Source organism: Somniosus microcephalus, chromosome 29 (genome assembly GCF_052327205.1).
Source record: "Somniosus microcephalus isolate GS21.2 chromosome 29, FLI_Smic_1.0, whole genome shotgun sequence".
Taxonomy (NCBI): Eukaryota; Metazoa; Chordata; class Chondrichthyes; order Squaliformes; family Somniosidae; genus Somniosus; species Somniosus microcephalus.
The window spans coordinates 20,277,372-20,301,017 of NC_141015.1; the positions used below are offsets into that span (position 1 = coordinate 20,277,372).

General features: G+C 46.9%; 1 protein-coding gene across 9 annotated transcripts; it reads right to left on the bottom strand.

The window, feature by feature from the left end:
• Positions 1–275: 275 nt before the first annotated feature.
• LOC147098524 (protransforming growth factor alpha-like) lies at positions 276–23,611 on the bottom strand. 9 transcript variants are annotated; one of them, XM_085970330.1, is made up of 6 exons: positions 11,981–12,033; positions 11,610–11,704; positions 4,396–4,501; positions 3,525–3,674; positions 1,379–1,443; positions 701–1,079 (listed from the first exon to the last, which is right to left on the bottom strand). In XM_085970330.1, exons 1-5 carry the CDS (start codon positions 12,001–12,003, stop codon positions 1,407–1,409), a joined length of 411 nt encoding a protein of 136 aa, XP_085826456.1. In that variant the 5' UTR covers positions 12,004–12,033; the 3' UTR covers positions 701–1,079; positions 1,379–1,406. The 9 variants fall into 9 exon arrangements, with proteins under 9 accessions (XP_085826453.1, XP_085826454.1, XP_085826452.1 ...); XM_085970331.1 differs by having other exon boundaries at positions 705–790; XM_085970327.1 differs by lacking the exons at positions 1,379–1,443; positions 11,981–12,033 and adding an exon at positions 23,524–23,611 and having other exon boundaries at positions 276–790.
• Positions 23,612–23,646: the final 35 nt, after the last annotated feature.

Below are 23,646 nucleotides of genomic sequence, written 5' to 3' on the forward strand. Positions count from 1 at the left end.
TTGGGTGGACAGTAGCAAACGAGAACTTTAAGAGAGAGAGAGAGAGAGAGAGAGAGAGAGAGAGAGAGAGAGAGAGAGAGAGAGTGTGTGAGGTGGAACGAGGCGAGATGCTCAAAGGAGAAGAAAGTGCCAGACGAGTAGGGGGACAGATGCAGGTGTGATTTGGTGAGGAGAGCAAGTTGCCATTTTCTCAATGTCATAATCTAAAGTGAAATAAAAGCCCTTACCTGGAGTTTGAGAAAACACTTCCAGCTCTGAATAAATACAAGTAGTGATGAGGGCAGCTTAAAAGTTTAATAAAACAGTTTCTACAAGAGAAAAACATCTAAAGCAAGTATTCACTGCTTTTGTAGATTTTCACAAATGAATTATATTGGCGACTAGAATCCAACAAAGTATACAAGTGACTTTAATCCAACTGACTATTTTAGAAGCATACAAGCTAAAAAATCATACAAGCCAAAAATCAAAAGTAGCTCATATGGATGATTGGTTATAAGAAAAGAGTGTTCATGGTTACAAGTGTGCAACTACCACACAAAGTTGAGTGGAGTAGAGAAGAGTGCAGAGCTTAACGCATTAGGTTCACCTGATTCGGAGTGGTGGACAAGTGTCCAACTTTCAAATTAATCATCTTGTCCTTTAAAGTTCAGCCCACGCTAGAGGTCATTGGTAGCTGAACTAGTGGCAGTAAAAAGCCAACAGTGCTGAGCAACTAGTGGCTGTGTGGTCACCTTTCAGAACAAAACTTGTCTTCCAAGGGCGATGCTGCTTCTGTTGTGTTGTTAATCTATAAAAAAGGTGAACAAAGTCCACTGTTGGCAGTACTATAAATATGGCAACAGCCGACAGCAGAGTGTTGGGTACGGTGACAAAAGGCAGCAATAAGCAATTGCAACATGCAACGATGTTCAGTATATCAAATCCAGTGTGCCAAAGCAGAACCCATCTTACACAAATTTAAACTGATAAAAGTCTTCAGTGTCTTAAATACAAGATCTTGTAGGTTTCCATCTTGCAAGATTAGTGAACTTCCAAATCCAGATTACAGACATCTGTAAACAAGGTTGCAGAATCATCTAGAGTGAAGTAGAGATGGTAATAAAATCAGTTTAGAATCCCCTTAAATTTAGGGTGGTAATTTAGAAACTTCATATTCAAATTAAAGCCATTGAAAAACTGTAGCACAATATCAAGTTGTTGGTTAGAATCAGATAGTGAGGAGAGCAATACCCCTCAAACTAGCGAGCGGCTAGTTACAGAGCAAGAGCGACACAGAATCTCCCCCTATTATAAATTGGGTGCAGATGCTAGTTAGTTAATTTCTACAAGGGAAAGGCTACAACAGTATTTTATAGTGAATTACTCTGTATCGTACCTTACAATATATTCCCATCTGTGGTAGCTCAATCGTCTACTCTACAAATCAAGCGTCGGCAGAGACTGGAAATAAAAATTCAAAAAAAAAAAAAAGTTAATAAACTTCATGAACCACTTTTGGCCAAAGATTCAAGTCATGACTCACCGGCTTTTCCCACTTACGAGGTTAAGAATGACAAGGTTTTTTTTTTAAAAAAAAACAAATGTTAAAGAGAATGGTGATATTCGACTAGCTGGCACAAGAATTCAGTTTTGTGGGCCTAAATTTAGGATTGCGCTGTTAGTATAAAGCTAGAGGAATTTCTCAAGGCTATTACATGGAATACTTTGGGCATTTGAGAAAATGCAGGATTACAACATAAAGCAGTCATTAGATGTTGGGGCTGAATGGCTTCTTCTGCTGAAATTCCAGAATTCCTGGAAGTTTGGTCCCTTCAAAGTAATGCAGCCCAGAGTTGAAAAGTCAAATAATTGGTTTTGAGTCCTAATCTTGGGACCGGTTTTGAATAGGTGCCAAGCAGTTCCACATTTTGGAACGCCCTACATAGCCACTCTGAATTCCAGCACCATCTAGTGGTGGGGCAAGAAAACCAACCCTGAAGCCCTGGGAAGAAAAAAAAATATATAGCAACTTTAAAATAGTAAAATGTCCCAAGACACTTCACAGGAGCATTAACAAAATTTGACTGGGCCACACAAGGAGATATTAGGGCAGATGACCAAAAGCTTGGTCAATAGGTAGGTTAAGGAGTGAGAGAGTTAGTGAGCCAGAGAAGTTTAAAGAGGGAATTCTAGAGCTTAGGGCCTCGGCAGCTGAAGGCACAGCCACCAGTGGTGCAGCAATTAAAATCAGGGATGTGCAAGAGGCCAGAATGGGAGGAGTGCAGATATCAGAGGGTTGTAGGGCTGGAGGAAGTTACAGAGATAGGGATGAGCAAGCATAGAGGGATTTATACACAGGGAGCCAATATAGGTCAGCAAGCACAGGAGAGATGGGTGTAGGGTGAATGGGACTTAGAGAGAGTTAGGATACAGGTAGCAGAGTTTGGGATGAGCTCAAGTTTATGGAGGGTGGAAGATGAGAGGTCAGCCAGGAGTGCGTTGGAAGAGTCAAGTCTAGAGGTAACAAAGGTATGAATGAGGGTTTCAGCAGCAGATAAGCTGATGCAGGGGTGGAATCGGGCAATGTTACAGAGGTGGCTGTAGGCGGTCTTAGTGATGGAGCGGAGAGGTGGTCGGAAGCTCATCTCAGAATCAAATACAACACCAAGGTTGTGAACAGTCAGGTTCAGCCTCACAGTTGCCAGGGAGAGGGAGGGAGTCAGTGGCTAGGGAACAGAGTGCAGTCCCACCCAGATGTTGGAGGAGAGGCGTTGGAGGAGGTGGTGTGGTCAACCGTGTCAAAGGCTGCAGACAGGTAGAGAAGGATGAGGAGGGATAGTTTACCTGTTAGAGTCACATAGGATGTCATTTGTGACTTTGACAAGAGCCATTTGTTAGGGTGGCAGGGGCAGAAACCAGATTGGGGTGGGGGGGGGGAATTCAAACATGGGAGTTCTGGGAAAGTTGGGCAGATTTAGGAGGAGACAGCACATCAGGACTGGAAAAGGGAGGTTGGAGGAGATGGGGTGGAAGTTTGCAAGGACAGAGGGGTCAGGACAGCAGATTTGAGTGGGGGGAAAGCCAGTATCAGAGAGAACCGTTAAATATCAGCTAACATGGGCGGGCCAGGAAGGGGAAGTTGGGTGGTCAGCAGTTTAGTGGGATAGGAGGTGGGTCTCATGGACAAGATAATATTGAAGAGGGCATGCAGGGAGATAGGAGAGAAACAGGAGAGTTCAGGGCTTTGGCAGGGGGGGGAACCTTAGAGGAAGTTTGGCCCAATGTGCTAGGGGAAAGGGAGGGAAGCAGTAGAGGCAGCCGAACAGATGGTCTCAATCTTACTGACAAAAGTCCATGAGCTCCTTGTTGGATTCTTCGCAATCAAGCAATTAAACAAAATAAATCCATACATTGCTTTATACATTTATGTTCCCTAATCTTGCAAGGTAGTTTGTGATTCAAATTTAGAGTTCTTTTTTTTTTATTTTTTAAAAAGCCCTTCACACCATGTTACTATAGTCAATAATGACTACACCACTTACTGTGTGCAGAGATAGACTGTAGCACCCGTGCTTGTGATCAAAACAGGGATCATAACAAAGATGAGGATTTTCCGTGTATCTGGATCCTCGGACAACACAGCTAACAAGTCAAAGTGCTGACATCTGTCTCCAACAAATCCTGTTGAACATCTGGAATTGGAAGGACAAAAACTGGTTGTAGCAAGTTTTTTTGTTGTTGCTTCTCCCAAGACATTAATTTTTGCCAACACAGATTCCATGGATGGCTAAGCTTCAACGCCCCAAACAAGCAACTATTTTTGAAAGGGTACATTGCAAGAGACGATTTCTAGCCAACAAACTGTCACCGCCTGATCTGGTCTTTCCAGAATCCCCAAATTAGGGAAGGTGCTCACTGGATAGTCATCAGGTGCAGGAACCCCACCTGGATGTTGCTTTGCCTTTTCTCTTGCTCAATTGCAACACCCTTAGCTTTGCCCCAGCTCAACTCAGCTAATTGGACAGATTGGGACTTTTTGGTTTACATGGGTTATCCATTCTGGAGAATTCAGCCACCGATGCACTCATAGCAAAGTAGCAAAGTAGAGTCTTGAATTACTCACATGTCAAGTTAAGTGGATAAGCCAAGGTGTTTGAACAGTTAAGTCATGTAAACCACCACTAGATAGTTATCGGTTAGATTTACATAACTTGCACTGAATCTGTTCCTAGGTCTATTTCAAAATTATATTCCTTAGATAAACAGGCAGCATTTCCATCTAGATAGATCAGTTAGCACTGAATGCATTATATCCTGAAGAATTCTCATGTAGTTCTATGGGAAACAAAAGCAACGTTCACTCATTTAAAAAAATTAAGCAGATAGCAAACAAGTGACCTTACTTCTACTTACAGGCAAGATAGAACGTCTTCAGATATTTGACGTCTGCATATTCCGTGAAAGCAGAAACCAGTGTCGGACTTTGAGCAGTTTGCAAATTGTTCCTGAACACCTGCTGCTACAGTTATTCAAAAAAAAAGTTAGTAATTTGGACAAACAGCAAAAATGTGACAAGCATGGGAGTGCTGGATGCAGACACTGGGACAATAAATGTATCACATTTGCCAGCTCGGAAATCTTTGATGTGAAAAACAAAATTGCAAAGTTTACCATCTGCATCTGTAAGCATTTTGCTAAAAAAAGTTTGAGAAATTGTTTTCCAAAATGCATTTAAGCAATTCTTCTATGCTTCGTTTTGTAGCGTTTATGGCAATTCAAACCACTAAAAATGCACACAAGAGTTTGTCCATGATAGACACTATACTATTTGTAGCACAACCCCGGATATACCCTTGCTGCTTGATGGTACCGTTGTGATGTGTATTACTCACTTAACCACTCAGCCACTGAATAAGTCACGCTTTGCCTTACCATTTGAAAATCAGTCTCAGTATTGAGAGTTACTGGTGTAATGATATCAGCAAATAGTGATGGTATTTGCCTGTTTGATTATGATGCCTTACCAGCATATTTGCCTGATTGATTACTTATGCCTGACCAGCAGAGGGCATGAGAGAGACAAGCAGTTTAGTTTTAGTTTCGTTTTAGATAGATCTCTAACATGATGTCTCCTGTAATGCTGTTAACTGAGTTGAACATACTTTAGATAAAAAGTCATTCTCTTTCATGAATGTGTCGTCATTGAACCCACAAAACAAGTCGATACATGGCGTCAGAAGTGTTTGAAAGAGATGAAGAGGAAAAATCTGAAGTTAAATCAGCTCTCCACATATTAGCAAGCCAAAAGAGAACAACGTTACTTACCATTGGAGAATAGCTAGCGGTGAAAAAATGGAAGGTTTACACCCACCGGCGAAGCTTCAGTTGACAGGTAATGTGGCTGAAAATTGGAGGAGGTTCAAACAACGTTTGGAGTTGTATTTAGCGGCAATCGGAGCTGATGAGAAAAGTGATAAAATGAAAGCGTCAGTGTTCTTGCATGTCGTGGGTTATGAAGCGCTGGAGGTGTATAATAACTTCACATTCACTGCTGATGGAGACAAAATGAAGTTGGATAAAATAATGGAACAGTTTGAGGCCTACTGCATACCTAAACTTAACGTGACGTTTAGAGGCACAGATTTTTCACGTGTACAGAAAACAGGTGAGACTATTGATCAGTATGTGACTGAACTGAGAAACCGAAGCAAAACATGTGAATTTGGGGGACTGACAGACTCGCTGATAAAAGACAGACTGGTGTGTGGTATTCCAGATAATGGTCTAAGGGAAAGACTGCTAAGAGAGCAAAATCTAGACCTGGGAAAAGCCATAGCACTGTGTAGGGCTACAGAGACTGTGAAGTCGCAGGCAAAGGAGCGGTTCAGTGACAGTAGCTGCAACGTGGATGCAGTGAGTAAGAACGGACACAAACCGTTTAACAAAAAGAGCGCCAATGTAAAAAAAGAGGCGTGGCCAGCGAACAAAAATGAAAGGGGCAATCGAAAGTCATGTGGTCGATGCGGTACACAGCATACACCAAAAAAGTGCCCAGCATATGGTAAAACATGCAATAGTTGCAACAAAAACAACCATTATGCCCGTTGCTGCAAGAACCAAGCGCAACAAAGGTCCATGCAGTAGATGAAAGCGAGATAGAGGAGTTCTATGTAGATGTTGTGTCTGAAAACAAAGAAGAAAAAAGAGACTGGATGTTGACACTAAAAGTGAATGACATACACATTCCATTTAAATTGGATACTGGAGCACAAGTTAATGTGATATCAGAGACTGATTTTAAGAAAATTAGACCCAGACCAAAGATACATGGAATAAAAGTGAAAGTGACAGGATACTCAGGTACTGATATACCAGTGAAAGGAAGATGCATTGTCAAAGTAACACACAAGGACAGAAAGCACACACACTAGCATTAATCGTGGTGCCAAAGGATGTGCAAGCCATACTAGGTTTAAAAGCCTGAGAGAGACTGAACCTGGTAAAGAGAGTCCTCGTTGTGGAAAGCGAAGGAGAGACAGTCTATGATGAACTCATGAAAAAGAGTACAACGACCTATTTCAGGGTCTAGGCTGCCTTCCAGGAGAACACACGATCAGTGTAGATAAAAGTATGCCAACGGTCATACATCCATGCAGAAAAGTTCCGTTTGCTCTTCAAAAGCAACTGAAGGCAGAGTTAGACAGGATGGAAAGCCTGAACGTGATTCAGAAGATAGATGAGCCAACTGAGTGGGTGAGTTCCCTCGTCGTTGTGGACAAAAAGAATGGAAAGCTCAGAATTTGCCTGGATCCAAGAGATCTAAACAGAGCAATAAAGAGAGCACTTCAAGCTTCCTACACGTGAGGAAATCATGTCACAGTTTGCAAATGCAAAGTATTTCAGCAAGTTAGATGCATCATCAGGATTTTGGCAGATGAAATTGGACGAGGCAAGTTCAAGACTGTGCACGTTCAACAGTCCATTTGGCAGTTACAGATTCCTAAGGTTACCATTTGGCATTGCCTCAGCTCCTGAAGTGTATCACAAAACTATCCATATGATCTATGAGCACCTGGAGGGAGTTGATACATCAATGGATGACATCATAGTATGGGGAACCACGAGAACTGAGCATGATGAGAGACTGAGAAAAGTGCTGGAAGCAACAAGGAAAACAAACCTGAAGCTGAAGAGAGAAATGCCAGCTCGGGGTGACAGAACTGACATTCGTGGGAGATATCCTTAGCAGTGAGGGCATCAGACCAGATCCCAGAAAGGTGTCCGCCATTGAGAATATGCCAAAGCCACAATGCAAAAAGGACATGCAGAGGTTTAATGGAATGATCAACTACATGGGGAAATTCATATCCAACCTCTCAGAAAAGATGGCGCCACTGAGAAGACTAACTGAAAAGAACATAGAATGGGAATGGAATCATGAGCATGAGAAGTCATGGAGCGATCTAAAGAAACTGCTCACAGAGGAACCAGTTCTGAGGTTTTATGACCCTGCAAGACCCATCAAGATATCATCAGATGCATCAGTGGGGGCTCGGTGCTGTTCTTCTGCAAAAATATGACTACTGGCAACCTATTGCATATGCATTGCGCTCAATGACAGATGCAGAGACGCGATATGCTCAAATAGAAAAGGAGCTGCTCAGCATCACATATGCCAGTGAAAGATTTCACCAGTTTGTGGCAGGACAAGCAATCAGTGTAGAGACTGACCATAAGCCCTTGATTGCATTGTTCCAAAAGCCACTAACTAGCTGTCCGCTTAGAATACAAAGAATGATGATCAGGCTGCAATGCTATACACAATGTTGCATACACACCGGGTAAGCTGATGTATACAGCAGTCATGTTGTCCAGAGCTGTTGACCCAAGTGAGCCCGCAAACACCAAAATGGATGAAAAAGTGAATGCCTACATGGACATGATCACAAGTGCACTGCCCATAGCAGATGCAAAAATGGAGCTCATAAAGACTGAGACAAACAAAGATGAAACAATGAGACGACGGAGGAAAAGCATCTTGGATGGATGGCCCAACATGAAGCAAGACTGCTCACCTGACATGGCAGAGTCCTGGAACTGCAGGGCGGAACTATCACTGGTCAAAAGACATCATCTACAAAGGAAGTAAAATAGTTATCCCAAAGAATCTGAGAAAAGAGATGCTAAAAAAGGATCCATGGAGGACATCTGGGAATCGAAAAGTGTAAGAAAAGAGCACGAGAGGTGATCTACTGGCCACGAATCAACCAAGATGTGACAAATGAGGTGTCAATCTGCACAATATGCCTGAAATATTGAGCAAGCAATCCGGTAGAACCACTAAAGCCACACCCAGCGCCAGACAGACCTTACCAGAAGGTAGGCGCTGACCTATTCGTATGTCAAGGGAAGGACTATCTTGTAGTCACAGACTATTACTCCCTGTATCCAGAGGTTTGTAGACTGTACACCACCACTGCAGATGCTGTGATAACATGTATGAAAGCCATATTCTCCAGACATGGCGTGGCAAGCGAGGTCTTCACAGACAACGGACCCCAGTTTTACAATGCAAGTTTCCGACACTTTGCCAAAGAGTGGGACTTTGTCCACACAACGTCAAGTCCTCACTTTCCACAGTCCAATGGACTAGTGGAAAAATCGGTCCAGACAGTGAAAAGACTGATGTACAAGGCAAAAGACAGTGGAACTGACTTCTACCAAAGCATGCTTGTATACCGCACAACGCCGCTCGAGTGTGGTATGTCACCAGCCCAACTCCTTATGGGACGTCGGCTAAGGTCAAACCTACCCATCCCGGAGAACCTCCTGAAAACAAAAAAAAGAGGGGGAGAAAGTGAGGAAGTTCAAAGAGCAACAGAAAGAAAAGCAAAAGTACTACTATGACAGAGGAACACAAAACCTACCTGAACTCCACACTGGTGACCAAGTAAGGTTCAAAGACAAAACAAACATATGGACTCAGAAGGGAACTGTCCTGAGTGAAGTTCAACCAAGATCATACACCATTCAGACACATGAGGGTGCTGTTCTGAGAAGAAATCGTCGGGATCTTCTCATGGGACCAGCCACAGCAAGTCAAAAGACTGATACTGTTGAACAACCTGATCACACAGGTCAAGTCAAAAGACTGATACTGTTGAACAACCTGATCACAGCAGGTCAAAAGACTGATACTGTTGAACAACCTGATCACACAGCGGAGAAATCATCATCATCATCATCTGAGGCAACAATTCAGATTCAAGGACAATCAATCAGAAAATCCTCAAGACACATGAAGCCTCCTGAGAGACTCATTGAGCAAATTTAAGGACTATTGTTATAGAAGGAAGTAATGTTATCTTATTCTTTCTTCAAGTTCTAGTGTATTTACATATTTCATGTGAACACACAAAGCAAGGTTAAAAAGCCTTGATAATGATAATGTAAGTTCATTAAGTGTTAGTTAAAATGCAGAGTAATACAAAGAAAACATGTTGTTACATAAAAGTAAAATACTTTGGTTTTAAGAAAGGGAGATGTAATGATATCAGCAAATAGTGATGGTATTTGACGGTTTGATTATGATGCCTTACTAGCATATTTGCCTGATTGATTACTTATGCCTGACCAGCAGAGGGCATGTGAGAGACAAGCAGTTTAGTTTCGTTTTAGATGGATCTCTAACATGATGTCTCCTGTAATGCTGTTAACTGAGTTGAACATACTTTAGATAAAAAGTCATTCCCTTTCATGAATGTGTCATCATTGAACCCACATACAAATCGATACAACTGGTAGTCTCCTAGTTAGCTCACTCTTGGGAGACCTCCCATCCCAAGATTCATGACCGAGATTCTACAGCCTGAAAGAATGGAATCTATTTGAATATAGGCAATTTGACTGAACTCAGTTTGCAAATTATCCAATTGTCAGGAACACATGTTGCTTTGAATATGGAGTTATGCAGTCTTCACAAGTGTTAAATTTAAGTGATCAGCAACTATGAAACAATTCTTCCCCCAGCATACGAATAGACTTTATGATCAGTGTGGCTCTTCTGAATTTGTATTAGCAGACATTTCTATAGTTGTGCTGCTTGAGCATTTAGTATGTTGTGTTTTGCTCATTATTACATCTCTGACAATCTCCCCAACTGCAAAATGTAGAATGGACAGATCTGAAAGGCAGCAAGATCCAATTAACATGCAGTCTCTACTTAAAAATCACCAACTGGAGTGACTGCATCAAATTAGTCACTAGCAGGGACATGAAGCAGACCTTGCAAACTGATATGCAAAGTGGGGTACTGGTACCACATAATTGGTTGGGCTTTGGTCTTGCAAGTGAGCCTGTGTTAGATGTCTCCCCAAAAAGTACTAATTCACAAGTGTAGGTTAATAGATTGAATTGCTGCAGGACAATATGTCGGGCATCAAAAGGCCAATACACTATTACAATGGCAGGCATTGCTAGATGCAAGCTTTAGACTCCCATTTAGGAGACTTCTCCAAACAGAGTGAATAATGATGAAATGGCAAGTTTGAAGAAACATCCCACTCCTAAACTTACAGCTCAGATTCTACAAGCAAAAAAAAAAAAAAAATTTCAGCCACATGGAGAAGGGAAGTTTAATTTTAAAGAGTTAATAGAAGTTGGTTAACATGGTTGAGTGGATGGTAGCATGAAGAAACAAATTTAATTCCAATTGATGCAACACATACACAAATTAAAACAAGATTCATTGGGCAGTTAAGCTAGATCACTTAAGACAATAGAAACAGACTGTACACCTATCCCAACAGACAGACACGCACACACGCCTTCTACAAGGATAGCAGAGAGGTCAAAGCACAGAAAAGGAATGTTGCAATTAAAAAGAGTTACTGTGCAAACTCAGTTTTTGATTATACACTGGGACAGTGTGTGGCAGAGGAGACTAAAGTAATAGCTTCCATCTAGGGGGTCATTTGGCTGGCATCAGGCAAAGCATCTCAATTCCTGGGAGGTGGTCATAAAAGTGTGGTACTATTACATCAATGGGAATGCACTATAGTTGAACTGCTGGAACCTAGAGTCAAGGAAAGGACTTGCATTTAATATAGCATCGTTCACAACATCACAAAACACTTCTGTAGCCAGTGAAGTACTTTGGGAATGCAATTCACTGTTGCAATGTAGGGGATACACAGCAGCCAATTTGTAACAAGTCTATTTCTGACAGTGCCCCCTTGTACAAGGAAGGCACCAGCTCACAACAAAAAAAATTGGCTCAAAAAACAAACAGTCTTAATTGAACTTGGCATCAGATCACAAACATTATGCAATCACTTCACTTCCACTTTACCCTACTAGCGAGTATTAAAATGAGAATCAGATGCATGGAAAGTGTTCAATGGATTAAGACTTTCAGCTAAAGCAATGGTTACTTGTTTAAAGTTCCTTATTTACAGGCTTTTGATGTGTTATTAGTAATTATTTTGGAAACAAGCACAGCCACGTGGATTGCAGCAGGAGTGCCAGAACACTTTTGCATCTGCTGCACTGAAGTTTTTAAATACAATTGCTTTAAAAATTTAAGTAGGCACTCTCTTTACAAAAAAGTACTAAATGAGCCACCTTACCTGCCAGAAGTAGCAGGAGTCCCAACAAGATGTTCACTCTGTAGGTTGCATGGCCAATCATTTCGAGTCTGAATTGGAACTGCACAGGGGCAATCCTAAGACAGTGGGAGGCATTGTTAAGTACAGGCAGGACTCAAGGACTACTAATTAATGGAACAGTCAGCTAGATATTGGGGAACACTGGTTTTCCTCAAACTTTGCCACCTGTTACAATAAGGAAGAGAGGTCCATGAACGACAGCTCCATAAAGACAGGAGGAACAATTACTGCCATCTGTACAACAGCTCCATGGCAATAGGGAGCACCATCACAGTAACCAAGTATCAAACACCAGAAATATAAACTCATCTTGCACAGATAAGAATACAGACCTAGAAAAGCCTCTTCCTTCCATTAATCACATTTTACTCTCTACTTCCACTCACCTGAATGGATACTAACACAACTGAAACAACAACTTCACTCTGATTGCCAGACTTTATATTGGTAATCAAAAAAAACTACCTGCACAACTGTTTCTCGTTGTTCTTGCTTATGAAGGGTGATTGGAGCCAATAACAGCAGAATCCTTTTATTGTTTGTGGCTACCTTTAAAAAGTGGAAATTTTGTTCATTCGATTCTCATTGGTGACAAGTCACCCTTATCCACTGCGCAGAGAAAGGTGTTTCCATAGGATCCGGAATACTTATAATATTTATAATTTGGGCTTTATTGTTTCTGCAGTTATAGTTTCTTTGCGCTTTTACTGCTCCTTGTTTATTTTAGCTGTGAGTTTGCAAGAGGGAAAGACCTCCTGGAAAAGCTTGTTCACAGACTGGACCATTTAATACTGGGTTCTGATTTTCTTCCGTTGTTCCAATACTAAGTTAGTACAACTGAAGAAGGTTGGAGTTTAGAAAGCGGGGCCGGGGATGGAGGAAGGGCCGAGCTTACCATGATCAAGGCAGCTTGTGAAGGAGCCTGGTGAGCAACTCCAGGGAGATAATGAAGACGTCCCAAAAAGAAAGAAAATAAAGACTTGCATTTCTATAGCGCCTTTCAGGACATCCCAAAGCGTTTTGCAGCCAATGAAGTACGTTTGAAGTCTAGTCACTGTTGTAATATAGGGAAATGCAGCAGATAATTTGCGCACAGCAAGCTCCCACAGACAGCAATATGATAATGACCAGATAATCTGGGTTTCTTTTAGCGATCTTGATTGAGAGATAAATATTGGCCAGGACACGTCTTTGAATAGTGTCATAGGATATTTTCCGTCCACCGGAGAGGGCATCAGTTTAACAGCTCATCTGAAAGACAGGACAGAATTCACTGAATTGACATTTCCTGGGCTTCCATCTCCTGTGTTTGGTTGTCTTCCATGTGGCCGGTGCCGGGCTCGGTCCATCGCCTGGTGTGGGTGGAGCTCGGTCCATCACCTGGAGTGGGCGGAGCTCGGAGCATCACCTGGAGTGGGCGGAGCTCGGAGCATCACCTGGAGTGGGCGGAGCTCGGACCGTCACCTGGAGTGGGTGGAGCTCGGACCATCACCTGGAGTGAGTGGGCGGAGCTTGGACCATCACTTGGAGTGGGCGGAGCTCGGACCGTCACCTGGAGTGGGCGGAGCTCGGACCATCACCTGGAGTGAGTGGGCGGAGCTCGGACCATCACCTGGAGTGGGCGGAGCTCGGACCATCACCTGGAGTGGGCGGAGCTTGGACCATCACTTGGAGTGGGCGGAGCTCGGTCCATCACCTGGAGTGGGCGGAGCTCGGTCCATCACCTGGAGTGGGCGGAGCTCGGTCCATCACCTGGAGTGGCCGGAGCGCAGCCCCTCACCTGGAGTGGGCGGTGCTCGGCCCATCACCTAGAGTGGACGGAGCTCGGTCCATCACCTGGTGTGGGCGGAGTTCGGTCCATCACCTGGTGTGGGCGGAGTTCGGTCCATCACCTGGTGTGGGCGGAGTCCGGTCCATCACCTGGAGTGGGCAGAGCTCGGCCCATCACCTGGTGTGGGCGTAGTTCGGTCCATCACCTGGTGTGGGCGGAGTTCGGTCCATCACCTGGTGTGGGCGGAGTTCGGTCCATCACCTGGTGTGGGCGGAGTTCGGCCCATCACCTGGAGTGGGCGGAGCGCGGCCCATCACCTGGAGTGGGCGGAGCGCGGCCCATCACCTAGAGTGGGCGGAGCGCGGCCCATCACCTGGAGTGGGCGGAGCGCGGCCCATCACTTGGTGAGGGTGGAGGTCGGTCCATCACCTGGTGTGGGCGGAGTTCGGTCCATCACCTGGTGTGGGCGGAGTTCGGTCCATCACCTGGTGTGGGCGGAGTTCGGTCCATCACCTGGTGTGGGCGGAGTTTGGCCCATCACCTGGAGTGGGCGGAGCGCGGCCCATCACCTGGAGTGGGCGGAGCGCGGCCCATCACCTGGAGTGGGCGGAGCGCGGCCCATCACCTGCAGTGGGCGGAGCGCGGCCCATCACCTGGAGTGGGCGGTGCTCGGCCCATCACCTGGAGTGGGCGGTGCTCGGCCCATCACCTGGAGTGGGCGGAGCTCGGCCCATCACCTGGTGTGGGCGGAGTTCGGTCCATCACCTGGTGTGGGCGGAGTTCGGTCCATCACCTGGTGTGGGCGGAGTTCGGTCCATCACCTGGTGTGGGCGGAGTTCGGTCCATCACCTGGTGTGGGCGGAGTTCGGTCCATCACCTGGTGTGGGCGGAGTTCGGTCCATCACCTGGTGTGGGCGGAGTTCGGTCCATCACCTGGTGTGGGCGGAGCTTGGTCCATCACCTGCTGTGGGCGGAGATCGGTCCATCACCTGGAGTGGGCGGAGCTCAGTCCATCACCTGGAGTGGGCGGAGCTCGGACCATCACCTGGAGTGGGTGGAGCATCACCTGGAGTGGGCGGAGCATCACCTGGAGTGGGCGGAGCTCAGTCCATCACCTGGAGTGGGCAGAGCTTGGTCCATCACCTAGTGTCAGTGGAGCTTGGACCATCTCCTGGTGTGGGCGGAGCATCACCTGGAGTGGGCGGAGCTCGGACCATCACCTGGTGTGAGCGGAGCATCACCTGGAGTGGGCGGAGCTCGGACCATCACCTGGAGTGGGCGGAGCTCGGTCCATCACCTGGAGTGGGCGGAGCTCGGACCATCACCTGGTGTGAGCGGAGCATCACCTGGAGCGGGCAGAGCTCGGACCATCACCTGGAGTGGGCGGAGCTCGGTCCATCACCTGGAGTGGGCGGAGCTCGGACCATCACCTGGAGTGGGCGGAGCTCGGTCCATCACCTGGCCTGGGTGGAGCTTGCACTGCTCCGTACGCTGGTGGGGTCTGTGTACTGGCACTTTAACAACCTGCTGCTACAGGTTCTGGGACTCGTGGTGGTGCTTGACCTGGAGTCCCGTCTCGGTCAAGTCGTCGAGGACCCTGCTCTGCAGAAGGAATATGAAGAGAAGAAGGGCACGCTGAAGGACCTGCAGATCGTTGGGTCCCGAGGCGCGGACATGAGGTCGTGGATCCAGTTCCTCCGGGACCTGGACCGTGGCTCCCCCTTCTTCTACTTGCTGGAAAAAAAACGGGGGGTCTGTAAGCAGCTCTTGGGGCTGCTGGCCGACGATGAATCTCTGGTCTTAGATCCGGAGGGCAACAGTGCTGGGGCCCGGACTTATTATGAGGCCGTTCTCTCCGGATCCGTCCAGCGAGGATGCGCGCAGAGTTTTGTGGGAGGACCTGCCGAAGGTCGGCCCGGAGGGCGCCAAACAGCTGGATGCTCCGCTGAACCTGGCGGAGCTGACCGGTGCCCTCGGCCAGCTCTCGAGGGGAAAGTTTCCAGGGCTAGATGGGCTGACCGCAGAGTTCCACAGGGCATTCTGGGACATCCTGGGGGGTGACTATGGGCGGGTCCTGAGGGAAAGTCTGGCGACTGGGGAGATGCCCCTTTCTTGGCACTGGGCAGCCATCGTCCTGCTGCCCAAGAAGGGCGATCTCCGCCTTCTTAAGAACAGGCGCCTGGTCTCCCTCCTCAGCACAGATGACAAGATCTTTGCCAGCGCCATGTCTGCCCACCTTGGCACCGTGCTGGCCCACATGATCCACCCCGACTAGTCCTACACGGTCCCGGGCCCGACCATCTACGATAACATCTATCTGGTCCGGGACCTGGTCCACCATTCCCAGAGGGCTGGACTGTCAGTCGCCTTCCTTTCCCTAGACTATGAGAAGGCGTTCGACAGGGTGGATCACCAATACCTCTTCGGGACTCTGTGCGCATTTGGGTTCGGGATGCATTTCGTTGCCCAGATCCGACTTCTGTACACCGCCGCTGAGTGTTTGATTAAGGTTAAAGGTCTTTGACGGCGCCCCTTCACTTCGGGAGAGGAGTGCGTCAGGGATGCCCCATGTACATCCAGTTATATTCCATCTGCGTGGAGCCTTTCCTGCGCCTCTTGCGGAAGAGGTTGACGGGACTGGCTCTGCAAGGGCCGGGTGTGGAGGTTGTCCTCTCAGATTATGCCGATGACATGCTTCTCATGGTCACGGATCCCATTGACTTGCGGAAGATGCGTGAGTGCCAGCAGGTCCGCTCGGCCGCATCCTCCGCCAGAATCAACTGGGAGAAATGTTCTGGACTCCTAGTGGGTCAGTGACGGATGGACTGTCTGCCGGAGGAGCTCAGGCCTTCTGGCTGGAGCACCACTCATCTCCTGTACCTGGGATCTACCTTAGCCCTGCCGAGGAAGCCTGGCCAGCGAACTAGCAAGAGATGGAGACCAAAGTCATCGATCGCCTAGGGCGCTGGACAGGACTGCTCCGAGTGCTGTCCTGCAGGGGTCGAGCGCTGGTCATAAATCAGCTGGTGGCTGTTATGCAGTGGTACCAGTTGGTCACTTTGATCCCTCCCCCGAGTTGGTCAGCAAGATACAGAGGAAGCTCATCGACTTCTTCTGGGACAAAGGAACGCATTGGGTCTCTGCTGCGGTTCTGAGTCTCCCGCTTAGGGAGGGTGGTCAGGCGCTGGTTTGCGTGCGTACCCAAGCTGCGATTTTCCATCTTCAGACCCTGCAGAGACGTCTGTACGTAGAAGACTCTCCTAGATGGTGTGCGCTAACGACGTATATCCTGGGGGTAGACCGTGCCTCCTTGCGGGAGCTGCCTGTCTTTTACCAGGATCAGGAACATGGTCGCCTCCAGTCAGAGCTCTCCTCCGTCAGGAGTGGTGGCTACCCTTCGGGAGCCGCTGCTCAGGAATCCGCACCTCCATGAGCGCGGGTTCATGTGGCTGGTAGAGGGCAGGGCTCTGTCTGGCAAGGTGACCTGAGTCAGGGACGTACTGGATGGTGGGGGAGCAGGCTGGATGTAGCCAGACGAGTTGGCACACAGGATGTCCTGGCGGCACGTCTGGCTCATGGACGATGCCATCCAGGCACTAAAAGCCGCGCTCGTCCCCGATTCCACTAGGTGTGTCAAGGAGGCTCTAGTGTGTGGAGCAATCCCGTCTGAGCTGAAATTCCCTCCATGCCATTCCTGGAGTTCCAGGATTGTGACCCAGCGACGACGAAGGAATGGCGATATATTTCCAAGTCAGAAAGGTGTGTGACTTGGAGGGGAACTTGAAGGTGATGGTGTTCCCATGCGTCTGCTGCACTTGTCCTTTTAGGTGGTGGAGGTCGCGGGTTTGGGAGGTGGTGTCGAAGAAACATTGGCGAGTTGCAGCAGTACATCTTATAAATGGTACACACTGCAGCCACGTTGCGCCAGTGGTGAAGGGTGTGGACATCTCTGGTCAATAGTGACCCCCAGGATGTTGATGGTGGGGGATTTGACGATGGTAATGCCATTGAATGTCAAGAGGAGGTGGTTAGACTCTCTCTTGTTGGAGATGGTCATTGCCTGGCACTGTGTGGTGCAAATGTTACTTGCCACTTAGCCCAAGCCTGGATATTGTCCAGGTCTTGCTGCATGCGGGCACATACTGCTTCATTAACTAAGGAATTGCGAATGAAACTGAACACTGTGTCATCAGCGAACATCCCCACTTCTGACCTTATGATAGAGGGAAGGTCATTGATGAAGCAGCTGAAGATGGTTGGGCCTAGGACACTGTCCAGAGGAACTCCTGCAGCAATGTTCTGCAGCGTTTCCTGTACAGCTGCTCCTGCACACTCTCCACTCCCTCGCCCTCGTTTTCCGTCCTGCCGTCCAGCGGACTCCTCTCCTGTTCCATGAGGAATCTGGTGCAGAGAGTGTTGCATGGAGCAATCCTGTGCAATAGGTTTTTAAGCAGAATCACGGACTCCCAGGCTGCCTGTATCCTTTGCGGCCTGCAGGAGTCCGTGTTCCACGTCTATATAGAATGTGAGTGGTTGCAGCCCCTCTGCCAATATTTGAAAGGGGCTGCTCCTCAACTTCAGGCTACACTTCAGTCACACGCTCCTGATCTGTGGCCACCTGGTGCGGGAGGGGGCAAGTTGGAGGACCTCCTCGTGGGACTGCTCCTGGACCTGGCCAAAGTGGCCACTAACAGGTCCAGGCCGCGCGCGGTCGATGGGCTCGTTCGGCCCAACTGTCTGTCTCTCCTCTGCAACTGCGCCCGTACCCGGGTGTCCGTGGCGATGGAACACACGGTGTCCACCGGTACGCTTGAGCCTTCTGCGACCAGTGGGCACCGGAGGGACTGGAGTGCACGATGGACACTGGTAATAATATTATGCTTTAATTTAAGAAGTTTCCTTTTTGTTTTTTTATCTGAAATTTGAAGTATATTAATTGTGTCCCTTTATAAATTAACCTTTTGTTGCTGATTGATCAATTAAGAAGCGGAGAAAAGTGCTTCTATAGGAACAGGAATATGTATCCTTTTGTTTTATTTATAACTTATGTTTCATGTTTGTGCCCCATTTCAAAGAGAACATCTTTTGGTAATTTAATTGATCCTAAATGGCACTTAAAAGAGGAGAAAAGAAAACAACATCAGCAACTGTAGCAATGTGGCAACAGATATATGGAAATAAGACTCAGTCCATTAGGAACTGCAAAACAAACACTTTCATTCCACCTGTGAGTGCGGCACAGTTCTAACAATGCCAAGCCGGGCCAACTGATGGTCATCACATTACTGTAGACTGTAGTTTCCATTTCATTCTCTTAGCAGTTTTACTGTGAGTCTACAAGTATGAAAATGTACTAGGAACTTCCAGCAGCTAAGTAAATGAAGTTGCCTGAGATCATTGTTTTGATTAATTTGATCTGATACCTCCTTCTCAGTAGCTTGGTTAAGAATATCTGGTTCCTGGCTATAATATTTTCCAATAAGACAACCTGGAAAAGTTTGTTCACAAACTGGGTGATGTAATACTGGATTCTGATTTTCTTCAGTTATTCCAATACAAAGTTAGTACTCCCTCCACCACTGGCGTACCATGGCTGCAGTGTGTACCCTCTACAAGATGCACTGCAGCAACTCGCCAAGACTTCTTCGACAGCACCTCCCAAATCCGCAACCTCTACCACCCAGAAGGACAAGGGCAGCAAGCGCATGAGAACACCATCACCTCCAAGTTCCCCTCCAAGTCACACACCATCCTGACTTGGATGTATATCGCCGTTCCTTCATCGTCGCTGGGTCAAAATCCTGGAACTCCTTCTCTAACAGCACTGTGGGAGTACCTTCACCACACGGACTGCAGCGGTTCAAGGTGGCAGCACACCACCACCTTCTCAAGGGCAATTAGGGATGGGCAATAAATGCTAGCATTGCCAGCGACGCCCACATAGAAACATAGAAGATAGGAGCAGGAGTAGGCCATTTGGCCCCTCGAACCATGCACCGCCATTTAATGAGATCATGGCTGATCATCCAAATTCAGTACCCTGTCTCTGCTTTCTCCCCATATCCCTTTAGCCATAAGAAATATATCTAACTCCTTCTTGAATACATTTAATGAATTGGTCTCAACTGCCTTCTGTGGTACAGAATTCCACAGGTTCACCACTCTCTGGGTGAAGAAATTCCTCCTCATCTCTGTCCTAAATGGCTTACCCCTTATCTTTAGACTGTGACCCCTGGTTCTGGACTCCCCCACCATCGGGAACATCCTTCCACCATCTAGCCTGTCTAGTCCTGCCAGAATTTTATACGTTTCAATGAGATCCCCTCTCATTCTTCTAAACTCCAGCAAATATAAGCCCAATCGACCCAATCTCTCCTCATACGTCATTCCTGCCATCCCAGGTATCAGCCTGGTGAATCTTCGCTGCACTCCCTCCATGGCAAGAACATCCTTCCTCAGATAAGGCGACCAAAACTGCATACAATACTCAAGGTGTGCTCTCACTAAGGCCCTGTACAACTGCAGCAAGACATCCTTGCTCCTGTACTCGAATCCTCTCGCTATGAAGACCAACATACCATTTGCCTTCTTAACCGTCTGCTGCACCTGCATGCTTACCTTCAGCGACTGGTGCACAAGGACACCCAGGTCTCGTTGCACTTCCCCTTCTCCCAATCTATTGCCGTTCAGATAATAATCTGCCTTCCTGTTTTTGCCACCAAAGTGGATAACCTCACAGTTATCCACGTTATATTGCATCTGCCATGCTTCTGCCCAATCACCCAAACCTATCCAAATCGTACTGGAGTTTCTTGGCATCCTCCTCACAGCACACATGCCCACCCAGCTTTGTGTCGTCTGCAAACTTGGAGATATTACATCTAGTTCCCTCGTCCAGATCATTAATATATATTGTGAATAGCTGGGGTCCAAGGACCGATCCCTGCGGTACACCACTAGTCACTGCCTGCCACTCGGAAAAAGACCCGTTTATTCCAACATTTTGCTTCCGAAAGTTGTAGTCCCGCCTCCAACCCGACTCCTGAATGAAAATCCTGCCCTTGGCCTCCATAACCAGCACCTGTGAAGAGACGCTCGGTCACTCGACCAGGAAACACCAAGACTGGTTCGACGAGAAAGACCAGGAGATCCAGGAGCTAATAAACCGCAAGCGCAAGGCATTCCTGATCTATCTGGTCATTATGTCATTGTTGTTTGTGCGACCTTGCTGTGTGAAAATTGGCTACCAGCTTTCCTATGTTACAAAAGTAGCCCATTGGCTGTAAAACACTTTGGGCTGTCCTGAGGTTGTAAAAGGCGCTATATAAATGCAAGCCTTTTTTTTCTTGTCTCTTCCTCTGCATGCTGCCAAAGCCTGGTGAGTGTCACTCATGTAGAGTGTCATCGTGGACACAACACAACCAAGCATGACCCTGTCCTCAGCCAACATGCATGTACACGCATGTCCCCAGTGGTTGCTGGTTCGCAGTCAGTGCAAGATGCTGGTGATTTGAAGGGGTGTTGCAATTAAATGCTGCCCATTGGTGCAGAGAGATGTTGATTTATTTGGTCCCTTTGCTAAAACAGTAACTGCACCCCACCCACCCCCAACCCCACCCCTTTCCATTTTTATAACTCTGGTTTCTTGTGCATCCTCTCCTTGGCCCCACCATTGGCGGCTGTGCCTTCAGACACCTAACCCTCACGATCTGGAATTCCCTTGCTAAACTTCTCTGCCTCATCACCTGCCTCTACTCTTTAAAACCCACCTCTGACCAAATTTTGAGTCACCCTTCTAATATCTTCTTCTTTGGCTCAGTGTGCAATTTTTCTTTACACCTCGGTGAAATGCCTTGAAGCTTATGGTGGATGGGAGACCCGCCAGGAGTGTGTTGCAATACTAGGGGTTTCATGTATTGTATTTCACTGAACCCTTTAATTTTGTCTTTAAAACAATTGATTTTGTAGCTTTTGAGGCAATTCAAACTAAGAGTTGATACAGATTGACATACCAATAGCCAACAAGAATCCATCACGCTCAGAGATCATAATTTTGCATTAACTGTTTATTGAAGCTTTATAAGATACAATGCTAACAAATCAGAACGCAATTTCATTGCAATGTGTTGATCAAAAAATAAATGCACATCATAGAATTTGACATCTCACCATGTAACAATTACAAGGCAACATAAAAGATACCTCCCAAGGGAGAGAGACCACACTCACCCTCTACCAGAAATTTTTTTTTAAAGATTTGAAATAAATATATTTTTATTTACCAGCCCCCCAACCCTCTTTTAGTAAAGCCCCTGTAAGTGTTCCAGGACCACATGTGCTCCTTGAAGCCTCCAATTCCACACAAGTTCAAACTGTCCCTCCCTATAATCCCTGAACAGATCTACTTTCCCCAATTACTTACATGGTAACTATTGCAAAGTCGTATGATCCCCTAAAGCAGGAGGGGAGATGAGGATTTTTTTTTTAATGCAGCGAGTTATTATGATCCGGAACGCACTACCTAAGAGGGTGGTGGAAGCAGATTCAATTGTAACATTCAAAAGGGAATTGGATATATACTTGAAAAGGAAAAAAATTGCAGGGCTATGGGAAAAGAGATAGATCTTTCAAAGAGCCGGCACAGGCACGATGGGCCGAATGGCCTCCTTCTGTGCTGTCTGATTCTATGAAACACGCTGTGGAATGTAAGTAGCAAGCGTATTCATGCATGTGCGTGGCATTCCTTTGCCTGCTCCCCCTGCCCTACTCCTGAACGCATGTCTCTCTCTAGCTTCTCTCCAATCTCGTCCCATGCCTTCTCCAAGCTCGTATTGTCAGTGAGATCCACCTCCTCCTCCCTTGATCCCATTCCCAACAAATTGCTGACCACCTAACTTCCCTTCCTGGCCCTCATTCTAGCTGACATTGTAAATGACTCCCTCTCCTCAGGTACCATTCCCTCTTTTTCAAAATCTCCAACATCACCCCTTCCTAATAAAAAACCACTCTTGGCCCCTCTGTCCTTGCAAGGTATCATCCTGCTTCCAACCTCCCTTTCCTCTCCAAAACCCCTGACTTTGTGTCGCCTCCCAAATCTGTGCCCATCTTTATCGCAACTCCCTGTTTGAATCTTTCCAATCACCCCTGTCACCGCCACAGATATGGCCCTAACCAAAGTCACAAATGACATTATCTGTGATGGTGACTGTGGTGCATTATCCCTCCTTGCACCCTCTGCAGCCTTTGACACAGTCAACCATATCATCCTCCTCCCATTGTCCCGCTCGCTTGATTCCCTTTTAACTCTCTGATCATAGTCAGAGCATCTCCAGCAATGGCTTCTCTTCCAGCTCCCACACCATTATCCACAGAGGCCCCAAGAATCTATCCTTGGCACCCTCCTCCTCCTCCTCATCTACATGCTGCCCCTTGACAATGTCATCTGCAGACATGGAGTCAGCTTCCACATGTAAGTTGATTACACTCAGCTCTGTCTCTCTCGACCCCTCCACTGCTTCAGTCTTTGATAAGCTGCAATTTCTTTCAGCTAAACATTGGAAAGACGGAAGTCATCATCTTCGCGCCCCCCTTCACAAACTCCATACCCTTGCCACTGATTCCATCCCCCTCCACTGTCTCAGGCTGAACCAGACTACTTGAAACCTTAATGTTCCATTCAACCCCAAGAAGAGTTTCAAGCCTCATATTCTATCACATAGATCACCTCTATAACATTGCTTGTCTCCACCCCTACCTCAGCCCATCTACCACCATGTGGTTAGAATGTGGAACTCGCTACCACATGGAGTAGTTGAGGCGAATAGCAGAGGTGCATCTAAGGGTACGCTAGATAGGTACATAAGGGAGATAGGACTAGGTTGTGTTGATAGGGTTAGATGAAGTAGGGTGGGAGGAGGCTCGTGTGGAGGATAAAAATCGGGATAGAGCTGTTGGGCCGAATGGCCTGTTTCTGTGCTATACACTATGTAATTCTACGTAAAGCCACCAGACCTGCCCAGGCATCGGAATCATTGGCCTTGAATTTGCGGTCGGAGACATACCTCCTGAGTGCACCTCTGGCCCGCAAAATATTCCCATACTTACCTCCTGGCTCCACAGCTACGGAGAGTTCCCTTCTCCGGCCTGCAGGCATACGCCTGTGTAAAGGCCGACGGATCCCAGGGTCGCACACGGCTCGCAAGCCTCCCTAGGATCACGTGAGCCTGG

Bases quoted from the DNA above. Each gene is read 5' to 3' on its own strand.
- LOC147098524 (XM_085970324.1), bottom strand. From the start codon at position 12,003: ATGGAAGGAAGAGGCTTTTCTAG. The intron at 3,675-4,395 runs GTAAGTAGAAGT...TTCCAATTCCAG, and splicing joins GAAGACGTTCTATCTTGCCT to ATGTTCAACAGGATTTGTTG. The intron at 791-3,524 runs GTAAGTGGTGTA...CCTTTTTTATAG, and splicing joins ACAGTCTATCTCTGCACACA to ATTAACAACACAACAGAAGC.